Source organism: Sorex fumeus, unplaced genomic scaffold, assembly GCF_029834395.1.
Source record: "Sorex fumeus unplaced genomic scaffold, SorFum_2.1 ptg000239l, whole genome shotgun sequence".
In the NCBI taxonomy this organism is placed as follows: Eukaryota; Metazoa; Chordata; class Mammalia; order Eulipotyphla; family Soricidae; genus Sorex; species Sorex fumeus.
The window spans coordinates 463,651-491,424 of NW_026606296.1; the positions used below are offsets into that span (position 1 = coordinate 463,651).

Genomic DNA, 27,774 nt, shown 5'->3' on the forward strand with positions numbered 1-27,774 from the left:
GCTGCAGAGATTTCTTCGGACACTAATTATTTAATATTTTAGAATTCCAGGGCGTGCAGCCACTTTTGTGGCCATGTGACTTCTCATGCTATTCATAATAAGCTATACAAAATAAAGTATCAGTCTGTTAGGCAGGCTTGAGTGGTGGTGGTGGTAAGCTTAGAAATAATGGTGTTGGGATGATGTAATGGTGGTGGGATTGAAATATTGAATGTAATCCATTATTGTGAATAACTTTATGAAAATAAAATTTAAAAAATTATTTTGCATACAAAAAAAAAGAAACCCATTCCTGACAGGAACTACCTGTGATTTTGAACTCTCTCCAAATAGGCAGAAAGTAACAGAGCACCAAAGGCAATATAGATCCTGAACTATCAGTGATAAAGAAAACTGCAGGTTCAGGACACCATGCTCAGTTCCAGAAGTCGAGACGGGACAGACAAGGAAAGATTAAGGACCTTGCCCTGGGTAGCTGCCCACTGCCTTGCAGGAAACCCTCACATTTTTTCCCCTGGGCCCTGCATGGACCCCAGAGACGCATCTGCCACACCTGTGTTTGGGTGAGACCTTCCTCCTCCTCCAACTCCTCAACCAGGGCCAGGAGATCCAGCTGGAATTCTGGGGAGAGCAGGTGCTCCAGGAAGCTGGGATGAATGACCGCCTCGACCTGGAAGGGGGAAGAGGAAGTGAGGGTCCTCATAAGGACCAATGGGAATGAGGAAGCAAACACACCCGTTCCCAGCACAGTGCAGGGGCTTGGACGGCTGCACAAATTCTCACACAGACACAAGCCGGGAGCGCTCACACTCTCACACACACAGGCCCATACAATCCGCACTCACAAAGGCACATGGACTATTCACCTACTCTCACAGAGAAGCACATGTAAATACACATGGATGCATATACACACATGACACAAAGACACACACTCTTCGACCTCTAGGAACATGTACATGTATCCTCTTACGTTTCTGCACAGAGCTCACACAGTACACACAAATGGAGACACACAGAGATGTTCACACATTGGCCAAACCCAGAAATTCACAAACAAGGGCCAATGTTTGTACAGAGAGACACACGTGAACATATGCACACAAACACAAGTAGAAAAATGCAAGCACAGGTGGTCTCAAAGCAAAGAGCACACGTCACTACCAAGCCCTGGACAGAAGCAGTCCTGCGCCCTCCCCACCCCACAGCAGAGCCCAGTCCCCCACCTTGGTGACAAAGGCCTCCTGGGAGCACAGCTCGTCCACGTAGCTCAGGAGTCACGGCTTAGGGCAGGTTCTGGCCTCCTCCTGCTGCTCCTTCGTGCCCACTGCCCGTCGCCCGAGGGGTGCCCTCCTGACTGTGTCGGGGGCCTTCAGCAGCTCGTCCATGATGTCCATGTACTCCTGCACGGCCTCAGGGGGGATCTCCTTGGGGGCCTTTGTCTTGGGGGCCCGCTGTGGTTTGTGTGTCTTGGGTTGGGCTGCCGGAGCTCGGGTTACGGCCTTCTTAGGGACACAGGCTGAGGAGGAAGGAAGAAGAGAGGGATGTGAGGGAACCCAGGTCCATGCCCTCAGGCACATAGCACTGAGCACAGAGTTGCGGATGGGTACCTGTGGGCTGGGTCAGGTGAGTGCCTACATCTGTTGTACTATAATCCCGTGACTGCGTGAGGGATGAGGATAACCTCAATGGGAGGAGAGGCCCACAGTGTCCCCAGGGTCTCCAACCCCACTTCAAAAGTGAGTCCGACACCCTCAGGCAGCATGGGGTGTGCAGGAAGAGGGAGAAAGCCAGGGACAGGGAGCCGCTGAGCATAGGCCTAGGGGTACATGGGAGAGCGAAGGATCCCTGGAAGGGCAGGAACCCTAGGGCCTTCCCAGGCCTGTGACCATTAGCTGGGGAACAGGGTCTGTATCTGGCTGCTGGCCTAGTGGTTGACCTGTAGCACCCTGAGGCTCAGGCCTGGGTGGGGCAGGGGGTGGCTTGCCCTGCACTCCATTCTTCGACTGCAGCTTCTGTGCCTCCGTTTCTTCCTCAGCCTCAAACTCCATGAACCTGGTGTGGGGAGTACAGGCCCCACTGAGTCGGGTTGGCTTGGAGCACGTGGGATGAGGCAGGACAGGGGATGCTCATGGAAAAGCCCTCAGGAGGATGGAGAATGGATGGGCACAAACCCCAGCACCTCCAGTGATTCCCCATATCAGCCCTTTGAGGGTCATAGAAAATAAGGGACTGTGACCCTTAGACTGTGGTCAGGAGCCCCAGAGCATGGTGGGCAGAATTGTCCCAGCCCCGGGTAGGACAAGTTTCTGCAGGGGACGGGCCTTCTGGGGATACCAGGGCCCCCCTGGCCATCTGGGAGTAGCCCCTGAAGCCCCGGCCCGCAGCCAGCCCCAACTCCCACTCACTGCCCAGAACTGACTCACTTGGCAGCCACGTCGTAGTAGATTATGCGGTCAAAGTTGCTCGTGCCATGCCATTCCCGCAAGGCACGGCGCAGGCCTTCCTCCAGGCCCATGGTGGGCTTCAGGCAGGCCAAGGTGCGCAGCACTGGGCTGCAAGGACAGGCTTGGTCAGGGTCTGCGTCTGGTGGGAGCCCCCGCTGCCCCACACCCATTCCTTGACCCCCGATGACGGCCTGGTCTCCCCTCCCCTCCCAGAGTTGACTCGCCTCCTACACCCCAGACCGGTGGCTATTCTAGTGTCAAGCCTCAGCTCTGGGGATAAGTCATGAGACGCCAAGGCCGAGCAGTCATGCCTGTCTGAACCTTGGTGCATCTGTGCTGTGTCTGGTCTTAGGAACAGAATGTCTGTCCTTCATTCCATAGGTCAGGACCAACCCTGATAGGGGACTGAGCTGAGGCTTTAAGGCATGGCTGGTCACTACAGGCTTTTGAGCCAGTACTCTGGGATGGCATTCCTGAGGACATTCTCTCCCATGGACCCTACGCTGGGGGTCACACCAGTACCTTCTGGGAAGCTACCATTAGTTCTAGATCACCTGAGGGACTCACATAAGGAAGCAGGAAAGGGCCTCAGTGTCCAGAGTCTGAGGAATGTACTGCCGGGTCAGGGCCTTGAAGCTCTGCCAGCGCCGGAAGTTCTCATAGACGCTATTGGGACTGCTGGAGGTTTTTGGCAATGCCTGGTTTCGGGTGGTGGCCAGACCACTCTACCACAAACCCACTGGGAGAGTGGTCCACCGCTGCATGGGAGCATGATGGGAGCCACCTGGGCCACTGGCAGTGGAACCTGAGGAGGATGGTCTCTCGTTCCAGCCTGGGTGACAATAGTAGCTGGAGTTGGAATAACGGTCTCCAGCACAGACGATACCAAGTAGAGGGGTGCAGGATGACCGGCCATGGAAGATGGAGCCTCTGCGGCCCCACAGTTGAGTGGAGCCTGTGTCAGGATGACAGGCTGGTTCTGGGCTGACTCCACAAGCGCTGCCTCAGGGCTGACCTAGATGATGACCTTGCAAGGTCCAGGGACATGGGGTCCATGGCCAGCAGCTCCTGCCACCACAGGCATCATGGGGAAAGGTGACAGCACCAGAGGGTTGCCAGGAGCAATGGCCGAGGTCACCAGAGGGGGCATCTGGATCGGTTCCCAGGGTGGTGGCTGGGGGAGCCCTGGATTGAGAAAGGGCGAGACCCTGAAAGCAGAGCCGAAGACCCCAAGATTCATGGTCATCTCTGGGAGCAGCACAGGAGACACTGCGGACAGGAGGGAGGAGGAGTGAGAGGGAGATGGTACAGGGGGAGGGCCAGGAGGGCCTGGCTGGGGCAACATTCCATGAAGGGATCTCATTGGAGGATCAGAACAAGAACTTTCCTTCAAACTTGTCAGTGGCAGCACAGCTCACATGGCCTCTTCCAGCAATTTAGACAGTTTCCCAATTCTCAGCACACAGGTTGGCATGGTCTTTGCTGTATCTCAATACTTTATCCACCAGTCTAGTTGTGTGCCCCTCAAATCTTTCTCCTTCCTCTCTCCCTGATGACCTCCTTCAACAGAGTCTACTCTTTCTTTGGAAAATTCAGTCATTAGTGACCTGTGAACCCCTGTAGGTCACAATTTGAACGGAGTTTTCCTCAGCAAATGCTGTGGGTTTTGCTTTTTTGTTTGTTTGTTTTGCTGATCCTTCTTAGGGTCCAGTACCTAGGACTGAAAGTAATGTAGATTTGTCTAACATGTTTGACTAGCTTTTTCAAAGTTTTGTTCTACTGGAAGCTCTTATCCTTCGTAGAATAGCCACGAAACCTCAAGTTGGAACAGCTTCCAAACTCAAACTTACTTTCTTTGTATTTGCAATATATTTTATGGATGATTTGCCTCCTAAATAAAACGTTGAATCGAGGAATATTTTTAATGGTTCAAAGCTAAGCTTTGACAAAAGTCAATGATGTGTGTTTAATGCAGTGCTGGGTGTTCCCTTCTACTTTCTCTGGTCAGTACAATTCTCTCCCACACCAAAGTAGTTTTCTGTTGTTAACATAATTCTAGGTATGTACTATGTACTGAAACCCCAAAGAATCTCATTTTTTATGAACTCACTATTGGTTTCCACTCTGGTTAAAAGCACATGTATGTTCTACCAGCTGGCATGTGTAGTGATTTTTTTTATATTCGTCAAACGGCTTCTCTCTTTTTCAGGAGACTCCATCCCCACAGCATGAAATTCTGCAGACCCTAACTAAATCCTTACAGTGTCTGGCAATTCAGTGGCGAATGGAATAGGGAGGTCTGAATTAGGAAGTGGAGCAGAATGGAAGTGCAACTGACTTCAATGTTCAGATCAGCAACAAAGTTACCTTCTGCATATTTTCATCCGTGGCTGGGAAAACCTGATTCAAATTTCCTCTACACTCTTTTCTTCAGTGTTTATAAGAAAATAATTTTTCAGTCTAGTTTTGGAACGATTTATAAGATCTCCCCAAAATCTCAGTCTGAAAGGATTTGGGAATATGCATTTATATACAACATTCATTGCACTGTTTGGCCTCTATGGAGGGAATGACCTGCTCAGCCAGTAGCCGTCAGATCATTCCATCCTAAGCAGCGTGGCAAGCTGCCTTTGCAGACACCAATCTCCGGACGCTTCCCAGCAGCTGCTCTGTCACTGTACATTGGTTCAACAGCGGTATCCAGGTCATAAGAATTCTATCAAAATCAAGAACATCCTTCCCCAAACAATGTTGGACACAGGGAACGAGGACTCGAGAAATTTCTTGAAACTTCCAATTCTGTCATGAAGAAACTATACTTGATTTTCAGCCAGGGATTTCTCATGAGATGGATTTTGAGCTTGAACTTTGTCCTCAGGCTTCAGGCAAGACTTTATGTTTGCTTCCTTGCTGTGTCCTGAAAAGCCACCTATAATTCTGGAGGCTCTTGTGCGTGCGTGACTGGCGGAAGTTTGCACCCACCACGGCCCGTAGGTGCGCGCGCACTGGGGCTGTCCTGGGTCAGTTCTAAGCAGTTAGAGGTAACGGACACGCACGCGCACCTGCATTTCGCGCGGGGTCTGCAACCACCAACGTCCTACAGGCTATGGGTGTAATGATTCCCCTTTGGGATATTTGCACCCATGCCTCTATCAGATTCAACAGAGAGGTGTGTGGCCCTGTCCAGCTGTCTGCAGGGGCGCATCTCCCCCAGGCTGTGGGCACCACCGCACACCTGCGCCATGTCCTTTCCGGATCCGGATGCTGAGCGCGAGGGAGGTAAAGGAATCCTGGGACCATTCAAACTGCTACTTGGGGTCCGAGCGATAGTGCAGTGGGCAGGGCCATTGCCTTGCATATGACCAACATGGCTTCCATCCCCGTAATCCCAGATGGTACCCTGAGAACTGCCAGAGTAATTCCTGAGTGCAGAGCAATTACTGAGCACAGTCAGTGTAGCTTAAAACCAAAACAAAAGAATCCCAAAACACAACAGCAATAAAACAGCAGAAGCAAACTAACCCTACTACTTTGTGGACCTTTTTTGTATGATACAAAAGCAAACGAAGTTTTTTCTTATTGAAAACATTAGCCCTTGAACTTGAAGAAAGTCAGGTCCGTCGTAAATGGGGAAAATCTCTAACACAAATAGAAAATGAATACATAGAAAAGCTTTTCCTTTGTTTCCCAAAACGTTTTAGGAACCAGCAATTAGTTTCCGTCACTATACCCTCGTTAATAAATGAAACAGTTTTCATGACTTAAAATAATGGATCAATCATAATATGACGTCCAATTGTTGTGCAATTGATAGCCAGGTTAGCAGGAGATGCAAGAACAAAGCAAATATCAACAAAGATAGGTAAAGGCTCAGTTTAGCTTGCAAAATTGACAGTGAAACATTATTTTTGTACATTTTAATGCCTTAAAATATTTAAAATGTGTGTTCATTATCTGTAGTACTTTTGGACACAGACACTTCATTTACAGAGAACAGGTAGAAGTGTTCCAGCCATTGTCAGCTCACAAGTACATGGGTGTAATGCTGCCATCCCAGATCTGTTTGAGTTGAAGCATCGTGATAACCAGTTCCAAGAAACCAGTAGGATGGCCAAGTGGCAGAAACACGCATTTCAGGTTGTTTACTTCAGTAAGCAGCCAGTGAAATTTTGGGCCCAGCAGAGCAAGCTGAACATGGTGACCCATTAAATATGAGGGACCTGTGGTAGTGGTGGTTCTGGTATTATGGCAACACTAATTCAGTTTCCTTCATCCCACAAAGAATTTGTTAGGATGATAAATATCTGCTGGAGAAAGGGCAAATGCAATTGGAAAGAATCTTGAGAAATCCCAGAGGAAAGGAAGACGGTGTACTGGGCAGACAAGGCAGCAGCTCACTGAGCGTTTCCACTCTGTCCTGGGAGTAGCCAGTCATGGAAGCTCTTATGAATTCTTTCCCAAGGACACAGAATGAAGGGTGTCCTTCATTTTCCCCATGAGCAACTTCGGGAGTTTAAGTTGCTTTGTGTACCTGAGGAGTGAAGGTCAAGTGTTGGTGTGTTTGCAAAGATAGGCACATATGTAGTGGTCATGGCATGTGGTTTTCAGCATGTTATACGTGCATCACACAACTAAGGTCATATATGTTGTCATCAGTAACTCTCGACGTGGGTGCCTTTCCCCACCATTGTCCTCAGATCACCTTCAGTCTGCTTCTTCCTTGACTGAGGATTTCTTAGTGTAATCAAAAGTCAAGACTTTCTCTTCATTTAGGATTTTTAAATTACCTTCTTTTGTTTAAATAGCACGCTGAGATCATACAGTATTTGTCCTTGCTCTGAATTATTTTGCTCGTCAGGATGCCCTCCATCCATCCAAATTGCAGGAGTCTGCAAGATTTTACCTTTTCTTGTAGCTGAGTAGGGTTCTGTTGTTTGTGTTTATACTACAACTTTATCCGTTTATGTGTCCATTTGGGGTTTTTCTGAGTATTGTACTTAGCACTGCAGTGAATACAGGAGTGCATATATCATTTTGAGTTTTCTATTAAGGGGTTTTGGTGGGAACATGCAAATGTGAAATCACTAGGTCTTTTGGAACCTATATTCTTGCTCCACTACCCAACTCCAGGCCGCTTTCCACACACTTGGGCCGAGCCTCACATCTGAGTGAACATATTCCTGGCCACATCCCTACCCATTTTCTATAATTACAGCACCAATATGATGGGTTTCAGACAGTAGGTAACAAATCATAGAGGAAATATATATATATATTTATATATATAAATATATTTATATATAGTTTCAGACAATAGGTAACAAATCATAGAGGGAATTTATATATATATATATATATATATATATATCTCAGACAGTCCAGCAATCTACCGAGAGTATTCTCCCCATACTGGACAGCCGGGCAAACTACTCATGGTGTATTCGATATGCCAAAATTATTAAAATAATGAGTCTTATTTCCCTGACCCTGAAAGAACCTCCAATCATTGGGAAAGACAAGTAAGGAAAGGCTGCTAAAATCTCAGGGCTTGGATGAATGGAGACATTGCTGGCACCTGACTTCATTGAGCTCATCAAGTAAATTGTTGAACAACAGGATGACAGTGATAGAGTGATTCTTGCTTTTAGAGAAGTTTCCAAACTTTTCCACAGAGGTTCAGCCAAATGTTGTTCCCACAGACTGTGAATGAAATAGCACCCCTTTTACACCACCCCTTCTCAGTACTGGTTGTTTCCAGATATATATATATATATATATATATATATACATACACACATATATGTATATATATACACTCACACACATATATGTATATATATCAGTTATTTTTAGATATATATTTAGCTAAGATATATATATCTTTCTGATTCTTGTAACTTGAAATTCATTGCTTTTTAATTTTTGCTTTGCATTTCTTAGATAACAAGTGACTAGTAATATCTTTTCAGATGTCTGCTGGCTTTTCTTAGCCATTTTCGGAAAATGGATGCTCATCTCCAATTTTATGTAATTGTTGAGTTTTTCTGGTTGAGCTTTATAACGCTTTATGTGTATGTAATATTTAAGCCTTTACGAAAAGCATGGTTTGCAAATGTTTTCTCCCATTTCGTAGGAAGTGTTTCAATTTTAAGAAAGTTTGATTTGGATTTTTAAGAAGTCTGATTTTTTTTTGCCATGCATAAGCTTTCAGATGTAGGCCCATTTGTTTATTTCTGGTTTTATTTTATGTATTTTTATCCTGAGTCAATCTTGTTTAGATTTGTTGGTGTACCATTGTTCACAGTAGCTGTGTTCTTCTTTGTATTTTAATGTTGGTTTAAATGTTTCCTTTGCAAATTGTAGCATTGTAGGCTACTTATTTTTTTGTCAATTTTATTTACTATACCAGCATCAATTGGTGGCTTGGCTAATTTTCCCTTTCATTTGAGAATTTTCTTATTTCTTTTTTTAAATTTTATTTTTATAAAGTAGTTCACAATGCTTGAGCAGGCCCAGTAACGTCTCCATTGGAGACTTTGTTGTTACTGTGTCTGGCATATCCAATACTCTCGGTAGCTTGCCGGGCTCTCCGAGAGGGGTGGAGGAATCGAACTCGGGTCGGCCATGTTGGCCGCTTATAAGGCGATCTTTGATTACATTTAATATTTGATCACCAATCCCAATATCATTACACCTTCCCACTACCATATTTCAGATGTTTTCACCCCAAACCCCAACCCATGCCCCAAAGCAGAACCAACATGATTTCTTTTGTATTGTTTGTTCTGAATAAAATGATGAAAATGCTCGAAAATGTTTCCTTAGAGAAAACTGTGTGAAGATTGTTGCATTTCACGCAGGACCCACTAAGCCCTTCTATAAGAGATTATGAGCATATTGTAAAATGTAGAACATTGTGTGCATATATATTGGGCTGGAGTGATAGCACAGCGGTAGGGCGTTTGCCTTGCATGTGGCCGACAAGGCCAACCTGGGTTCAATTCCTCCTTCCCTCTCAGGGAGCCCAGCAAGCTACCCAGAGTATCTCGCCGGCACTGAAAACCCTGGCAAATTACCCGTGACATTTTAATATGCCAAACACAGTAACAACAAGTCTCAAAATGGAGTCGTTATTGGGCCTGCTGGAGCAAGTCGATATCAATGAACAGGAAGCATAGGATTGGTTGCCTTCTCCTTTAAACCCCATCAAATGTGGTGTGCCACTCTTGGAAAATGGGTGGGGTCAGGTATGAGACGCAGCCGCATGGTCCAGGAATACGTTCACTCATAGGTGAGCCTTGGCCTGAACATGTGAAGAACGGCTGTGAACATGGCAGCAGTTGAGTTCTGGAGGATTTTGGCTGCCAGGGTGTAAAATCTTATCACGCTGAAGGTTGTGTGTTCACGGGCTCACTGGATGGCCCTTTCTCACTGCCTTCGTTCAGTGCTCTTGAGTCCTGTGTGTGCCTGGATCAGGATGGCTGTTCTTTCTCTCAAGCTTGAGCCCCTCTTGCTCTGACTCTCCTCTCTGAGTTTACAGTCTTAGTTTATATAGCAGTCACGTAAGGCGGTGACATAAAGGTGGGTTGAATACTGACAAATCAACAAAGAGAGGTAAGACCACTGCTCCAGGAGATTAAGGATAAAATGTCATCTAAAGAGATTACTCCAGATTACTAGGAGATCTGCTCAAGGGTGGGATCCCAACAAGGGTGTGTTCTTCCCTCAGTTAGTAATCTACTTAAATAGTTGTAATAAATCTATTTCTACTATTTCTAGCAATGTCATTCTGTATGAGCACAGTAAGAGATATAAACTTAGTTTGGTTCTTCCTGAGAACATCTCACTATACATTCTGCAGTCCTCACGCCAGGTTAATCTTCCTAGCTCCAGCAGGGTCCTAGTCTCGTCATTACTTACTTTTGGATCATGACAGCATTTGTCCATGATCATGCCCTCAACTTATAGTTGAGTATCGTGGCGCTTTGGCCTGGCCCATTTCGGTGCCAGGGTAGCTCACCGCTTGCCCTAGGTCCATTCAATCCCTCACCGGGACCCTGCTCTTGGGGTGCTAGGAACTAAGGGCAACTGAGTCAAGAAATCAGATGCCCAGGAGTAAATATTATTTGGAGTCAATCAACTCCCAAGTTACAAAGCATAATATTAACTGTCTTCCTGTGTCCACACAGAAAGGACATTGCTTACAAGTTCAGTGTCCTTAGATGGGTGTGACCTGACAAACCTAAGCTACCTGAGGAAGGACAAAAGAGTGTTATCCTACATCAGGGGATGACGCAGGCCTTTAATGCTGTGAAATTTCTCTTAACTCTGCAGCATGTCACTTGTTTTAGAAAGTTGTGTTTCCATTTTCATTTGTCTCATTTTTTCTCCTCTAATTTCCAGTTAACTTTCTTTCTTGTACCATTGGCTGTTCAGAGTTGTTTTATTTCCATGCATATAAGTAGTTCTAAGTTTTCTTTATGATTAATTTCTTTCTTGCCATTGTGTTCACATTGGCTACTTGGCATGTTTTAGATCTTCTTGATATTGCTAAGAAAATTTTTGTAGTCTAACAAATGATCAGTCCTAGCAAATGTAACCATGTGCACTTGAAAAGATTGTGATGCATTGAATGCTATATATATACATATATATATATATGTAGTAAATATGTATGCATGTATATTTTTCCTTCATTGCTTTGAATTTGATTTCTCATTCTCTGGCTCTGCTGTGTTGATAGTGCTCCGGGTTATTTGCACTCCAACTCTATAGGTGGAGACCCCAGATAGATTGTTGTATTCCCTTCCACCCATTCCGGGCTTGAATGAGCCCTAAATACACCAGGAGACCAGCACCCACTGCCATCTAGCTCCCAAGTGGGTTGAACACCAAAGGAGTTTATGGATGTCTAAGATGGTTAAAATAATAAGGCTGTGTGCAAAGTTTGAGTCATGTGAAAGCAAGAGAGAATTTTTCTCATTGGAAACCATCACTACTTCAGTCAAGAACATTTCAAGTCCTCCTAAATGAGGATGATGAGTGACAGGTCTAAGGTTAATCTTTGCAGGTCATGTGTGCCTTCCCTGTTAGCATAGAATTAATAACCAACAGTTCTAACCATTGCTTTCTTGGGGAACAGTGTTTATTATTACAGTCATTGCAGTTCACCCCACTCAAGTGCCCAAGATTTTCCACCTCTATCCATGTGCTACCTCTTGTTATGTCCCACTCCACCCTCAAGTGCATGGTAATCTCAGGTTTGCAATTCAAGCCAAGGGGTTGCCATATTTGACACTCTCTCTTTCCTTGTTTTCTGACTCCCAATTATCACAGATGAGTGAGATCCTGTGAGCTTTGTCTTAATACATCTTACTTATTTCAACTAACTTACTTATTGAAATTAAGGTTTTTGTCTTAATCCATGTTACTTATTCCAGCTCCAGTCAGAGATTTCATTATTTAGTAATACCTTAGTAAAATTCAATTGTGTACATCTGCATGTGTGCACGTGTGTCCTAACTTCTTTATTCACCCATCATTGATGTTTGCATTGTCTCCATATCTTGGCTATTCTAATCAGTGCTTCCATGAACATAGGTATACATATATTTTTCCAAATTCAGATTTTTTTTTGTTTTTAGGGGAACAATGCCAACAAGTGAAATCTCTGAATCATATGGAAATTATATTTTTATTGTTTTGGTGAAATCTCTGGAGTATTTTCCCTAGAAGTTGAACCAGATCGTTTCCCCCGTGAGGGAACCTTATTAACATTCCTGCCAATAGTGGTTGTTTCTACTCTTTGTGACATATGCCATTCTCAATGGTGTGTGATAATATCTCATTGTTTTGATTTGCAACTTCCTGGTAATAGTTGATACTAAACATGTTTTCATACACTTATTGATAATTTGTATGTCCTCTTTGTGGATGGGTCTCACTTCTCTCCTGTTTTGATGTGATGATTTGTGTTTTTTTGAGCTTTTGCATGCTTTATACATCTTGATATTGGTCCTTCATTTGTTATATGTTTGAAAATATTTTCTCCCACTAAGTAGGGCAGTTTGAAAATTTTATCCCAAGTTTCTTTTGTTCTGTAAACACTTGTACATTTGCTTTAATCCTCTTTGTATTTTTATTTCTTTTACCAGAGAAGTCAAACCATTGCACACACCCATGAGGTTCCTTTCCTAGACAGGTCTGCATATGCTTTCATAATTGTATTGTATGGATTATGGACCAAGTTCAATGTCTATAATCCACTTTGAATTACATTTGGGGGGATATGAGATACATATTTCTCTTTTTTTACATTTTATTTTCCAGTTTTCCCAACATGTTAGTTGAAGAGGACTTGCCTGCCCCACTTTATGTACCCAGAAACTCTGTCATAGATTTTCAATAAATATCTGTGTATATATCTGTGTTATATCTGTGTGCTGTCAATTCTACCCCATGGTCCTGAGAGTTTGCTTTTCTTTGAATAGATCATAATTATGAATACTATGTTTTGCAACATTGTTTTTGACCATTCCTTTAATGTGCCCCCCTTCCAATCTTGATTCTTCCTATATCTCCCTATCTTATTGGTTAACCCTATACTCTCATGCTATGCCCACCACCACCACCACCTCCAGTTAACTAATTTTCACCCATGCCCCCTTTGAGTATTTCTGGGGTCTCACTGACAACTATACATCCTTATAATGGGAAAATTTACTATAGCACAATATTAAGTCAGGAAATGCATTCCTTCCCTCCTTTTTCTTGCAATTGCTTTTAGTTCTCAGGGAGTTTTATGATTCTGTGTTAATTTCACTAAAAATTTTTCTAAATTGTTGATGAATGTCATCAGAATCTTGAACAACTGCATGAAATATGTATAATTTGGGTATTATCATTTGGGAAATGTTAATTTTTTATATCCACAAACATGTAGTGTTTTCCCATTTCCAGAGTCCTTTTATTTTCCTTTGTAAAATGACTAATAATACTCACGTAATTTTTTACATTTGTTGTGAATATTAGTTTGATTTTTCGGTTATTGTTTTTTTTGCATCACTCCCATAGGAGCTCAGGTCTTACTGCTGCCTCAGTGATCGTGAGTGACACCCACAGGTCTTGGGAAAACATAGGAGTGCTGAGGATCTAATTTGGATTGGCTGAGTGTTAGTGAATCCATTTTGGATCTGTACTTTTGCTTGGGGAGGTTTTTTACTGATTTTTTTTCATTTTAATTTTTTTTGGGGGGTCTACGGGCTGGAGCGATAGCACAGCGGGTAGGGCGTTCGCCTTACACGCGGCCAACATGGTCGACCTGAGTTCAATTCCTCCGCCCCTCTCGGAGAGCCCGGCAAGATACCGAGAGTATTCGATATGCCAGACACAGTAACAACAAAGTCACCAATGGAGACATTACTGGGCCCGCTCGAGCAAATCGACGATCAACGGGAGGGCCTTTACCTTTACCTTGGGGGGGTCTACACTAGCAGTGCTCAGGGCTTACTCCTGGCTCTGTACACAGAGGTCACCCCTGGTGGGAGTTGGAGGATTCTGGGTGATATTGAATAATGGATCCAAGTCAGCCTCATGCAAGAAAGTACCTTACCCACTACACTATTGCATTTGTTTCTTTACTGCCCTTCTCTCAATTCTATAATTCAGTGATTTTTCTCTTCTGATGTCAGTTAAATAGCTTACATAATTTATTTAAAAATTTCCTTTTCTAGACCTCTTTTTTATTTGTGTGCGGGCCACATCCACTGGTGCTCTGGGCTTACCCTGGATCTGCATGCAGAGAAGAATCCTGGCTGGCTAAGCAGACCACATGGGGAACAAGAGATCATACAGATCAGTCATGTGCAAGTAAGTACCCTACCTGATTTGCTAGCTTTCTGTCCTCCATCTCTTGCTTATTGATAAGGACATGTGTACTGTCTTTTAAAAAAATTTTTATTGAATCACTGTGAGATAATTACAAAACTACCCTATTTGTGTTTCAGTTATACAATGATCAAACACCCATCCCTCCACCAATGCACGTCTTCCACCACCAATGTCCCCAGTATCCCTACCGTCCCACCCCTCCCCCTGCCTCTACGACAGACAATCTCCCCTATACTCTCTTTTGTATTGCTTGTTATGATTCGAATAAGATGTCGCGTGGTCAAGGAGCGGCAGCATGCTCCTGGAATTCTAAAATTCTACATAAGTAGGATGTGTAGAAATCTCTGCAGCAAGTTGCTCGATTCAGAAATTCTTTTGTGTTTCTCTGGATCATGGCCATTATGGAGCTTAAGTAGCAGCCAGAGGCAGTTTCTGGGCGTGACATCCAGGGTCCCTTGGGGATAGGGGAAGAGAGGCACCATCCCATCCCCTATCCATTGATGCCAGGAGTTTGTTGTCTCTGAACCCGCTTACCTGCACTTCTATCTGGGTTCTGAAAGTTGACAACCGCCAGGGAGGTGGGGTTTAGGGGGCAGGTGGAGGGACAATGCCTTCTCCGCCCCGAAAATCTGGGCATGTCGATGAAGTTGTTCTGGCTTGAATTCTGGAGGCATCTCTGCAGTGAGCTGCTCTGTTCGAGACTCTTTTGTGTCTCTGGATCATGGCCCTTGGTTCCATCTTTTCCAGAGAAATTGGCATATGCCATACAGGGCACAACTGCTCTCCCACAGTGCACCACCGGCCTTAACTATGGCTTTTGTTCTCTTTCGAAATTTATGAGTCTCTGAAAATAAGGCCAAGAAATGAGCCTGTATAGCTGAGCCAGCGGGGGTTTGTCAGTGTGGCTCCCACATATGTAACTTTTCTCGGTTTACTTTCCTAGTAAACTTGGACACAAGTTGTTGGGGTCCTACCAAAGGCACAGCAGCATTGAAGACACCAGTAGGCTGATGATGTGCTCGCCCTGAAGGAACAGGTTGACCTGCTGTCAGAATCATACTCCCCCCACCCACCGCCAAGTGTGTCACTGATTCAATTTTGGCTTCTTCCATTCTAATGCTGAGTCCTACTATTTTATTCTTTACCTCTTCTGTTCAAATACTTATTGTTTCTCCCCTCGGTCTTATTGTAGGTTCATTGACTCTTGTGATGCTTTAGTAGTTCAGTGGTTATATAGAGCATTTTGTTGCTTTAGGTCATGTCAGTCAGTGTCAGAATTTATGATGCACTTGAGAAGTGTTCTGGGCTTCTGTCCCTGTCCAAAGAATGGTGAAATTTCTTAATTTTTTCATTATTACTAGTGCTTCATGTGAGTTTTGGGTTTAACCCTGGGTTCAAGGTGGTCTGAGCAGTGATGTCCTGTTCCCATTGGTGTCTCAGGCTGCTTTGATATGTAAGGGTTAAATTGTACTTTTGCTCTGCTTCTGCTGTACCACTTGAATTAAGAAATACCTTCTCATGATGTATTGCTATAGTGACAGCAAAGTTAGAAATGTGAGCGCGAGCTAAGCAAAGGCAACCAGGAGACAGCCAGAGGCAGGAACTCTGAGTGGCTCATTCTAGGAACCTAGCAGAGAAGAATAGGTCATCAGTAATAAGTCTTGGTTCAGAATGGAGCAGAAGGACCCAAACCCACCTGTTACCCGGGCGGAGAAGTAGGCAAGGGTCACAGAAACAATTAGTCAATTAATAGATGTCTCTATGGAACCTAAAAGAATGTGTCCATAACAAAGATTTCCAGCAACAGGAACCACAACTAAGACCCCTCCTGCTTCAGTGTAACTTAGTGTATTGTCACAACACAACCAATTGCGAAGCCCAATTTATTTGCTCCTTTTCTCTTTGCCCTCAGTGAGTGGTTTCAGGAATGTTCCTATTTTAAGTGCTCAGTGCCCCTGTCTGACTACAGTTCCAGCAGATTGCCTGGTTGCGGTCAGTTTTGCCATGAAATAATTCACTCTCATTGCTTAATATCCTAAAGTTTGTTTTGTTGTGATGGATTCATCGAACTGTTACATTTGAAGGCCCTGGTATGATACTAAGACAACTTGGAATTCCTGGCTTTGTGGCTGAAAGGAGACCTGGATCCTAATAGAAGGTGTCTAAGGGTACCAGCCTTCCTTAGCAGCCCACAGACTCCAAGAGAAGTTGGGCAGGCGGGCTAGGGATCAATGAGATTCACTGACAACAGGTACCTTCCCTAACACCTTTTTACCTGGACAGACTTCCAGGAAAGCCATTAGCTCCTCTCCCAGGGAGAGTTTGGATTCTGAGTCCTTTTCAGAATGTGGGGAGTGAGTTTTCCTTATGGATGGAGTTGATTCTCAGGTGCCAGGACTGGTCCCAAGCGGCCCACAGAGTGCTGCCTGTTCTGAAAAGTGCTTTCACAATGGTTCTCACTCAGGGGCCTGGGAGACACTGATCACCTACCTACTCAGTGTGGGGAAGGGTTAATGAGTCATCCATGTGTAGTGTTTGTCTTTTTCTTTTGGGGAATTCCCAAGGATCTGGTATTCATTTCCCTGCTTACCATCTTTTTCTCTTTCCTGTTACCCCACTTCATCTGGTGAGCTGAGACTTTCTTTTCATATTACTCTGCGTGTGGAGGAGTGAGCAACTTTTCTGTCTTAGACGGCTGGGAGGAAATATTTTGGAGTTACTCGTCTTTCTTACCTATCCTCAGAAACTCACCGTTATTTTACCAAGATTTCCATTCCCCAGGAAGCAAGGGGTTAATAGCTTCCCTGGAAGAAAGCATAAGGGGTCCCTGACAATTTGTTTTTTAGTGGCAAGAGAACCAGAACTCCTCCTCTCTGTTGGCATCATCCAAGTTGCTTTAGTCATTTCTCTGAAACTTGTTAGCTGACAGGTTCCTACACGGAACACTGAGAAATTCTTTTCCTTTTTAAAAATGTTTGGGCCTGGAGCGATAGCACAGCAGGTAGGGCATTTGCCTTGTACGCAGCCAACATGGCCTACCCGGGTTCGATTCCCAGCATCCCATATGGTCCCCCGAGCACCGTCAGGAGTAATTCCTGAGTACATGAGCCAGGAGTAATCCCTGAGCATTGCCAGGTGTGACCCAAAAAGAAAAAAAAACAAAAAACAAACATTTTTTTTTAAATTTTGTAAGGTAGTTCACAATAAATGATTATATTTAATATTCAAACACCAATTCTACCACCGTTACACCTTCCACCACCCAATTTGGGATGTTTCCATCCCAAGCCCCAGTCCCTGTCCCAAAACAGGGTCACGGTCCTCCCATTGTTCATTGATTTGCTCAAGCGGAGGGCCCAGTAACGTCTCCATCGTGAGAGTTATTGTTACTGTGTCTGGAATATTGAATATATATTATATTCAATCTCACCCCTGTGGGCAAGATACTCTCCGTAGCTTGCCAGCCTCTCTGAGAGGGGCAAAGAAATCGAACCCTGCTTGACTGGGCCGGCTGTGTGCAAGACAAACGCCCTACCTGCTGTGCTATCTTTCCAGCCCAAAACACAACTGAAATAATATATTTTGTATTGTCTGTTTTGAAAAACCACTGAAAATGCTACAAAAAAAAGTCTCCAAAGAGGAAACAGTGTGAAGATTGTTCTATTTTGTCAGGGGTCATTAAAACATACTTTAGGATATCACTAACATGTTATTAGAGGTTCAGTGATATGAGCTTTCGTTTATATATCTGAAAATATGTATATATGCATATATATATTTCCCTCTATGATTTTGTTTCCTATTTGTACCCCATCAAATGTGGTGTGGTACTTATGGAGAACAGGTAGGGAATGTCTTATGATGTGTCGCTCATCCAGGAATACATTCACAAGTCGGCCTGAGCATGTGGGAATCAGCCTTGAGTGTGGTGGCAGTTGGGTTGGAGGCTTTCAGTTGCCGGGGCTTGGGTCCAGCTTTTTCTCCCGGAAGGGAGTAACATGACGCCTGACATAGCCAAGCCACCAGACTCTGCACCAGACTGCTTCACTTCAGGCGCCCCAAGGGAGGCAGGTGAAAGCCCTCCCTGCCCAAGGAACATTGAGAAATTCTTACTTTACACTTCTTATTCTCAAAATATATGGACATAAAGGGCTAAAACAGAAGATTCCAACACTTGAGCTTGTGAGCTTTTGAGTTTGTTTTGTTTAAAAGACTGATACAGACCCAAGAAATAGGGTAAAAATGAGCTAATCTGAGACATGAGATAAGAGAACTACTTTTTGGCTTTCTCTCTCTGAAGAGAGAGGTGCCTTTTTTCTTTAAATTTTAGTGAATGACCATGAGAAAGGTACAAGCTTTCATGTTTGGATTACAATCACACAATGATCAAACACCCATCTCTCCACGAGTGCACATTTCCCAGCACCAATATCCCTGGTATACACCCCTTCCCACCCTCTCCCTGCCTCCATGGTGTCGGTGGTGCCCACCGCCCTCCTTCCTTTTCAGCAGGCTGCAGCACCTCCGCCTTTGCACTTAAGCTGCAGAAAGACAGCCACCTGGAGTCTCCTTGTTTGCTGAGAAAATGCCTCTCTCAGAACTAGAAAAGCTGAGAATGCTTATGTACCACTGTAGTGGTAGTCACTTATTCATAATTTCTCTTTGCCAATTTGATGCCAAGAGAGCTCTTTTCTGAACTGTTTCTCTAAGAGACAGACAGGGCAGAGGGGCATTTGTAGGTGGAGGGTGTCTGAAGGGACACTAGATGATCTCAGTAGGCCAATAGGGCTCCATTTGCCCTGGGGAACACCCTGTCTTTCTTGGTCTACCCTGAAGTCCTCTGGCCATTTGGGGATGGGGGGGAGGAGGGATCAGAGAAATAGCAAACTCATTCAATGGACTGTGAGTATGCATGTGTGTGCATGTTAGTTTGCACATGTTTGCAGTCAGTTTGTCCAACTGTCTGTTTGTAAAAGGCTTTAAAGTTAGAGCGAGATTGAAAGCAGTAGAAGCCCTCAAGGAAAGGTGCATCATTAATAAAGCTCAGCCTGTGAAGACATGAGTATCAGTAGCTTCTAATTTAGATTGAAGAAAGGAAAGTAGACCAAAATGTTTAAAATATTTAGAATCACGTCAGGTTTTTGGCAACTTAAACTTTAATGATTCCAGTTTTACTGGATTAAGACTCAACTTTGATGTTTAGTGTTCTAATGGAGAAAAATATATACTCTGAGGACTTCTGTGTTGAAATAAATAAGTAGTTATTATTTTGTGGTAACTTTTGGAAAACAGGGCTTCCAGAACTAAACTCTGAAGAAAAATTTGAATTGGAAGAAAATAAAAGGGGGTGAGAGTCTGAGAAGATTTTCTAGCACAATCCATGAAATTTGCTATTTATAAATTCAGACCTGCTTGGAGTTTCATGGGAGGCATTGCCTTTTGGGGGAGAGTTTAGAATTATATAGCTATAAAATATAGTTATGTGTTAACTAATTTCAGTCAGTTTTACTTAGTTGAAAGGCAAATGTATACACCAAAATTGACCACACTTAGGAATAGTTTCTTTTTGAGATTTTCTTGTTGTTTAAATTTTAGCGTTATTGAGTAAATTTAGAAGTAGTTCTGTTCTGTACTTCTCTCCCCTTCTGACTGGAGGAAGTCTCCAGCTCAGGAATTCATTGTTTGCTAATTAAAACAGAAAAAATGTAGTGACCTTTTTAGCTCATTAATGACCAGGATCCAGAGACTCACAAATAAATTTTGGAAGAGAGCCAACATGATACAGAGATGCTTCCGAACTGCAAACCACCATCCAGTTAAAAATTTAACTTCAGCTCTATGCCATATTTAAAATTTTAGAATTCCTGGACATTTCATACTGTATGCCACTGATATACCAATAGTAGCACACCATATTTGATGAATTTCAGGTAGAAGGCAATCGATATTCATAAAAAAATAATTATATATATATATAAGCACACAATGCTCAACCTGTAAGAACATGTTACTGATATACTACAGCATTGTAGCACTGTCCTCCCAAGCAGAGAATTTTCTCAAGCGGGCGCCAGTAATGTCTCCATTGTGAGACTTATTGTTACTGTTTTTGGCTTATCAAATACACCTCGCGGATGTGGTCAGGATAATCTCGGTAGCTTGCCAGGCTCTCTAATAGGGAACCTAGAAAGGTAAGCAGAAATATCAGGAAGAAAAGATTTGAGTCACTAGGAAAGAAAGATTTACTCAGTTTAAGAAGAAAATAAACACATTACTGTGGACTGAGTTCACAAAAAGGTGCAGAGTCTGGGTCTAGTCCTAGTTCCCTGAATGCTTCCTCCAGTTCCAGGACTTCTCTGCTTTTCTTACCAGGAGAATCCGTATAGTCAACCTGATATCCACTTACCCAAAATTCATTTACGTTTCTTCCCCTGGTTCCCTGAAACCAAAAACATCCCTCAACTAAGAGAAGACCCGGAAGTCTTACCTTTGACTACTGGCATGAATAGAAGCGTTTAAACTTTTGGTCAGTCTTCCAACTTTTTCAAAATATACTTTGTTATTGATAATTAAAATTTTCCAAGATGTCTGGAAATCAGTTAGCTGGGAAGAAATGTGCAAGAAGAGAAATAGATAGATAGATAGATAGATAGATAGAGATATAAATAGGTATCAGTGGTATATATGTGATTCCTGAAACTATGGGTGATATGAATTTGACTAATTTGTATTTTTTAATTACTATATAAGAAATGGGTATATTCTGCAAGTTTTTAAAGCTGTATTTTATTGCAATTTAAAAGATTAGATGGGGGACAGATGGACAGTAGACGTTAAGGTGCATGCCTTATATGTGCCCAACCCCAGTTCAATCCCCAATACCACATGGTCCCCAAAACAGGGCTGAATTATCTCAGGTCCTCATATTGTACTACCAGCCTACTTGTTACTCAGTGATATACATGAGTATATATGAATGATATACATGCTTGCAATGTATGATGTACTGAGTTCTATCCTTGGCAATCCCAGCTTCTCTCAAAAAATAATTAATTAAGAAGTTGAGGGGCCGGTCAGGCATATTAAAAAAAGTAGATAGGGCATTTGCATTGAACACAACCAACCCCAGTTTGATCCCTAACACCATATATGGAAGCACAACATCGTGAGCACTGCCAGGAGTGATCCCTTGAGGAAAGTACCTAGAGTTGAGATAGAGGAGGATCCACTATGACAACGATAGTTGTAAATGAGTACTCGGATAAGAACTGAGTGCTAAAAGTAGGAAAAGGAACAAATACTATAACCTCTCAATATTTATATTGCAAACCATAATGTGTGTGTGTGTGTGTGTGTGAGAGAGAGAGAGAGAGAGAGAGAGAGAGAGAGAGAGAGAGAGAGAGAGAGAGACTGTCTACAATAGACTGTCTACAATAGGCTGGGAGTTGATGGTGTGGTAAAAAAACTGGGGGACACTGGTGGTGGGAAATCTACACTGGTGGAGGGATGGGGGTCAGAACATTGTATGACTGAAACTGGATCATGAACCGCTTTGTAACTTTGTATCTCATGGTGATTGAATTTAAAAATCATAGTAGTAAATCTTAAGCACTACTCGATATGATCCCAAAACCCAAATACCACCCCAACCACTGTCAAAAAAAATGTTGACTAACAGGTAAAATACAAAAATGAGTTCTTGCGTTGGAGAAATGGATCCAGTAGTAGAGAACATGCCTTGCACGTGGGAGGCCTGGGCTCATTCCCAACACCTCCTGACACCACACACTGCAGGGCCAACAGGTACCTCCAGCACAGGGCTTGATTACCAATAGATACTTGGGCAATGCCCGGGACGGTCCCCATAAAGAAACTGGCTATCACCAGCCCTACCTATATCTTTCACAAAGTTATTTTGCCTTTTGTAGTTTAATTTCTTTGTGCATTTAAAGAAAAGCATTTATTCTATCTAAAGGAACTAGAAAAATAAGAAAACGGGCCAAAGTTCATAACAAAAGGAACCACAAACTACAAATGAATACTAGCAAATCACGAATGGCCACAAAACCTGCATGTAAATAGAGGGCTCAATAAAGGAGAAGCCAGAGAGAATAAAAAGCTGCATCTGATAGGGTCTGCCACCCCTTCAAAAAAGGAACTTTAATGAAAAATACAACCAGCAAATTAGAGAATAGTTATTGGCACTGGAACAAGTGTACCCATCTCATGATGACATAAGAAATAGGCAGGATTGGAAAGACTCGAAAGAGTTGGTCTAGTCCAGCTCATGAACAGTCAAAAGTGATCTACCAAAGATCCCTTCCCAGACCAGAGCCCACATGCAAAGTAAAAGTGCTAAGGATAAAAAAAAATTGAAAAGGATGGGGGGAATAAAGACAAAGAGAAGGCCCACAACAAACTATATGAATAAAAAGAATGAGAGCATTTCAGAAAGCATCATTTCTAATACTAAAAAAACCCCACTAAACTGGGAAGCTTACCTAAACCTTGCCCCATTCTCAAAATTTAGTGCAAGTCACCTCCAATAAATATAAGGAAGGAACATCAGGGAGATGGCTCAGAGGACTGTTGTGCATGTTTTACATATGTGAGCCCTCGGTTCTGTCCTTAGCAACACATGGTTCCCCAAACAGTGCTGGGAGTTACCCGAACACTGAGCCAAGGAGCATCAGTTATCGTCCCAATAAATAAAGAAGTCAGAAATTTACATTTGATGGGATGTAAGGTAGAAGGCAACTGATCTGTGTGTGTGTGTGTGTGTGTGTGTGTGTGTGTGTGTATATATATATATATATATATATATATATATATATATATATATATATACAGGGATCAACCTGTAACAACATGTTAGTGATTTCCTACACAGGGGCTTAATGGCTGCTGGTGAGATACAACAAATTTCACACACTTTCCTCTAAGGAAGTCTTTTTGGATAATTTTAAGTCTATTATGTATAATAAGCAATACAAAATCAATTATTTAGCCTCTGCCTTTGGGGCAGGCTTGGGTAGGGGTAGGAAAATTCGAAATAATGATGGTGGGAAGTTGTAATGGTGGTGGGATTGGTGTTGAAATATTGAATGTATGTAATAAAGTATTGCGAACAACTTTATAAATATAAATTTTTTAAAAATAATTGAGCAAGAACTGTGGGAAACTATTGTAATCAGTGTTAAATGATATTGCTAATTATTTTGCAAAGTACCTAAAAGTGCAATATATGAAGATGATTTTATTATGTGTCAGCTTTGTTACCATGTCCAAAACTAGTCTTGGTTTTTTATTTTGTTTTCCTTTGTGGTTTTTTTTTTATGTGTTTTTGGTTTTGTTTTTCCTAGCTTTTTGGGTCACCTGGCATTGCTCAGGGTTACTCCTGACTCTGCACTCAGGAATTACTCCTGGCATTGCTCAGGGGACCATATGGGATGCCAAAATCCAACCCGGGGCAGCCACAATCAAGGCAAATGTCCTGCTGCTGTACTATAGGTCCGGCCCAAAAGTCTTGCTTGTTCATAATCATCTAAGTGAATGCTTTATTAAACCCTTTAACACTTGTCTTCCTAGAAATTAAATTTTGAAGGCTGGCGAGTGTATCCCGGTTAATTTGCAATACAGAGCAGACTTTCTGCCTAGTTTACTCTGTATCATAAGATATTTAATTGTAAGTAAAATCGTTGATCCTTTGCAAAATTTATTGTATCTGTGTTTCAGATTTAAGATTTGTCACATTGGAAACCTGGTTTTGTCTCTTTTGCTTTACCACAATGTTGTCTTGTCTGCGCAAGTGTTAGAAATTGAGAAAAGGTGGTTTTTAAAGCAGGTTTCTAAATACCTTTACTATTTTACTATTAGAACTGTGTTGCAAATATATGGTAAATGGCATGAGAGACCTTAAAGTTCCTGGTCATAACATGACCAGGTTTTCATGTTATTTCATAACAGCATTGCATGCGCTCATGTGGAAGGAGTTGCACTGCATGAGTAGAAGGGGACACAACATTGTCCTGTGGCAAGCATTCTGCTACCCTGTCTTCGACATTAGATGGCCTACTCACCCACAAGAAATAAATTTTTTTCTACAAAGTTCTAGTGTAGAACATCTATGTAGTGTAGAGCACAAGAAACCTTAGCAACGGCAAGTATTTTTACAGAGCCAAAAGAGATTCTTACAAATATCTGCAAAGATCATTCTTATGGTACTTGTAGTTTTATACTTGATAAAACAGTTTAAACAGATAAAAAATTAAAAAACTAAAGCAGAGCTTTTTATGTTAGAAATACAATGGTACATAATTTAGCCCTTGCTAAATGTGTTCAGTAAGAAAGTGGAGATTTTTTTTTTATTTTATATGTTAGTTCACAATATTTGATTACATTTAATATTCAAAATGGCAAACTCAAGGTGGCATACCAATATGCCAAATACCAGTAAGAATGAGGGGTCTCATTCCCCTAAACCTGAAAGGGTCTTGAATGTGGCACTTTTTCCCATCTCAGGGCTAGGACAAAGGAAAAGTTACTGGTGCCTGCTCGAGGCAATCTATGAACAACAGGATGATCGTGATCGTGAATATTCAAACACCCATCCCACCACCATTACATCTTACCACCACCAAATTAAGGATATTTCCATTCCATGCCCTAATCCCTGTCCCAAACACAACAGAAATAATATATTTCATATTGTCTGTTACGTAGTACTGCTGAAAATGCTTACAAACATTATTCATATAGGAAACTGTGAAGAAATATATATATGCATATATATTTCCCTCGATGATTTGTTGCTACTATCTGAACCCCATCAAATGTGGTGTGGTAATTATGGAGACTGGGCAGGGGGTGTTTTATGCTGTTTCCAGGAATATGTTCAGTCATGTGTGAGACTCAGCTTGAGCACGTGGGGAATGACCCCAGAGCGTCGTGGCAGTAGGGTGGTAGGGTTGTGGAGATTTTGGCTGTCAGAGCTGGGTCTTTTGGGGCGGGGAGGGCTCTCACCTGCCCCCCTCTGAAGTGCTCTGTGTGAAACAGCCTGGTGCGGAGTCCAGTGGCATGGTTATGGGGGTCTCAACTTATGCTCTTTTCGGGAGAAGCAGCCTTTCGATCTGGCAGTGGCTGATGAAAGTGGAGATATTTTTCTTCCCAAGTAACTCAGTTATTTTTATACCCAGATAACTAATAGTTGATTCTCCCTCTACTAATGCTTCGTTGTCTGTCATGAGAACTCTTGTCTTCTGAACACTTGTCTGCCGAAGTAATATAATTCGTCAAGAGCACAATCATGGAACAGATTCTGACCCAAAGGAAACAAGTGACAAGAATGTAAGGGACAGGAAAAGCTTAAGTTAAACGGTCCTGAAGGTCTCTTGTATGGGAATATGACTGGATGTCCCCAGAAAAAATCACCCTGCTCTAAACTTTTACGCTGAGTCCAAAGAAACTAAGTTTTAGATGAAAGGAATTTGTGTATTTCTTAATGTATTGATGCAAATAAGTGGCACTATTTATCAGAAGTAAAGGTAACCCATTACTTTGTGAATTATTTCATGAATTACTAGTAGAGGTGAAGAGAAAACAATGTTTCAGTAATTCCCCCTTTTGTCATATTTAGAGCTTGCATTCATCAAGTGTGTGAGTGTGTCTTAGTAGGTTTACTTCAAGGAAACCAGCAGACTCACCACTCAGATTGAGAAAGCTACTCCTGAGGATTGCCAGGACCGAAAAGATCTAGCGCTACCCCAGTCACATCCTGGGAACTATCTGGCCAGCAGTGCCGAAGCCGAGGAATGCCGTGTTGACCAGAGGTCGAAGTCTGTTACCTCTGTGCAGTGAGCTGACACTGACTTTGGCTGTTGCATTAGCCCTGCTGCTAGCACAGAGCTGGTGGCCACTGCTCCTGAGGACTGGGACTGGACAGAAAATTTTTTATTAGAGGCCTTATTTATTTCGTACCCTAATTTTCAATAGGTGTTGACTGGATTAGCACGACCCTTATTTCTTAGGTTCTTAATCAATGCCAGTTCTTTGGTCAGTGGTACAAATTTCGCAGGTGCTGAACCTGACTTTCATGTGGGCACTACTTCGCCCCTCCCTCAACACTGGGAGCTAAATAGAATTAAGAGTCCCCTGGCCACCTCAAGGTGAGATGCTGGAGGCCCCAAGAGCAGTAGAGCACTCTCTGGGTGGCCTGGTGGTCCCCAGCACCATAAAGACTGAACAGCTCTGCACTTGGACGTAGAAAAAGCAAACACTGTGTTTCAAATCCCTGAAGGCAGGCTGGAATGTCACACGAGGGTTTAGACATTTCCCTGGCATGTCACCAGCTACAGTTGATTCCCAGGCACCACATATGCTCCCTGGAGATTGCTCCCAAGCACAGAGCTAGGAGCACCACCTAAGCAAGGTGGGAGTGGACCCAACACCACCTCCCTAAAAAAAATGAACTAGATAAAGTGGAATTCAATACAAGGAATAATACTAGGTATAGTTAAGTTGGCATGTTGTAAAATGGCCAATTATTTCAGACAGCAAATTCAATATTAAAATTTTTTTTAAATATTTAGTGTTAAATTTTATTTTAGCCACTGTTTGATAATTTTACAATAATTTTCAACAACAATGTTTCATACATAGAAAATTCTAACCCATATCAACACATTCCCCCCCCATAATGTCTCATTTTCTTCATTTCTCTTTTTCAGTTTTTTGTTTAATATTAGTGAGACAGACATTACAAAGCTGTTCATGATTGGATTTTAGTCATACAATGATATAACACCCATCCCTCTACCATTTTACATTTCCACCGCCAATGTGCCCTGTTTTCCTCCCACTATCTGCCAATATATACCCCCTCCAGCCCTCCAGCCTCCCTCTATGGCAGACACTTTTCTTCTCTCTCTCCCTCTCCTTTTGTGCACTATGGTTTGCAATACATGTACTGAGGTCATCGTGTTCTTTCAGCGCATTTGGTATTTTTATTGGGAAGGTAAGGTTGGAATACCTTTTTTATTTAATTTTTAAAAAATTTGTTAGTGAAACACCATGAGGTACAATTGTAGACTTACAAACTTTTGTACTTGGGTTTCAGTTATACAATGTTCGAGTACCCATCCCTCTACCAGTGCTCATTTTCCACCATCACTGATCCCAGTATTCCTCTCACCCACCACCCCCATCCCACCCAGCCTCTGGCAGGGCATTCCCTTTTGTTCTATCTCTCCTTTGGGTGCTGTGGTTTGCAACAAAAGAGGCATTGAGTGGAAATCATATTGGGTCTATAATCTATTTTCAGCATGCATCTCCCATCCTGGGAGGATCCTCCCAACACCCTTTACTTGGTGCTCCCTTCTATATCTGAGCTGCCTTTTCCTCTAGCGTGTGCGGCTGGCCTCCAAGCCATGGAGTGAACCTC

At 42.9% G+C, this 27,774-nt stretch overlaps 1 protein-coding gene across 1 annotated transcript in view; it reads right to left on the reverse strand.

The window, feature by feature from the left end:
• Window positions 1-1,865: 1,865 nt before the first annotated feature.
• LOC130018140 (NUT family member 2G-like) overlaps window positions 1,866-27,774 on the reverse strand; it is a 122,571-nt gene continuing 96,662 nt past the window's right edge. The window contains exons 9-11 of the mRNA XM_056108947.1: window positions 3,015-3,172; window positions 2,427-2,555; window positions 1,866-2,055 (exon numbers count right to left, since the gene is read on the reverse strand). Of these exons, the coding sequence (XP_055964922.1) occupies window positions 1,866-2,055; window positions 2,427-2,555; window positions 3,015-3,172 (477 nt within the window). The remainder of the gene's footprint in view (window positions 2,056-2,426; window positions 2,556-3,014; window positions 3,173-27,774) is intronic.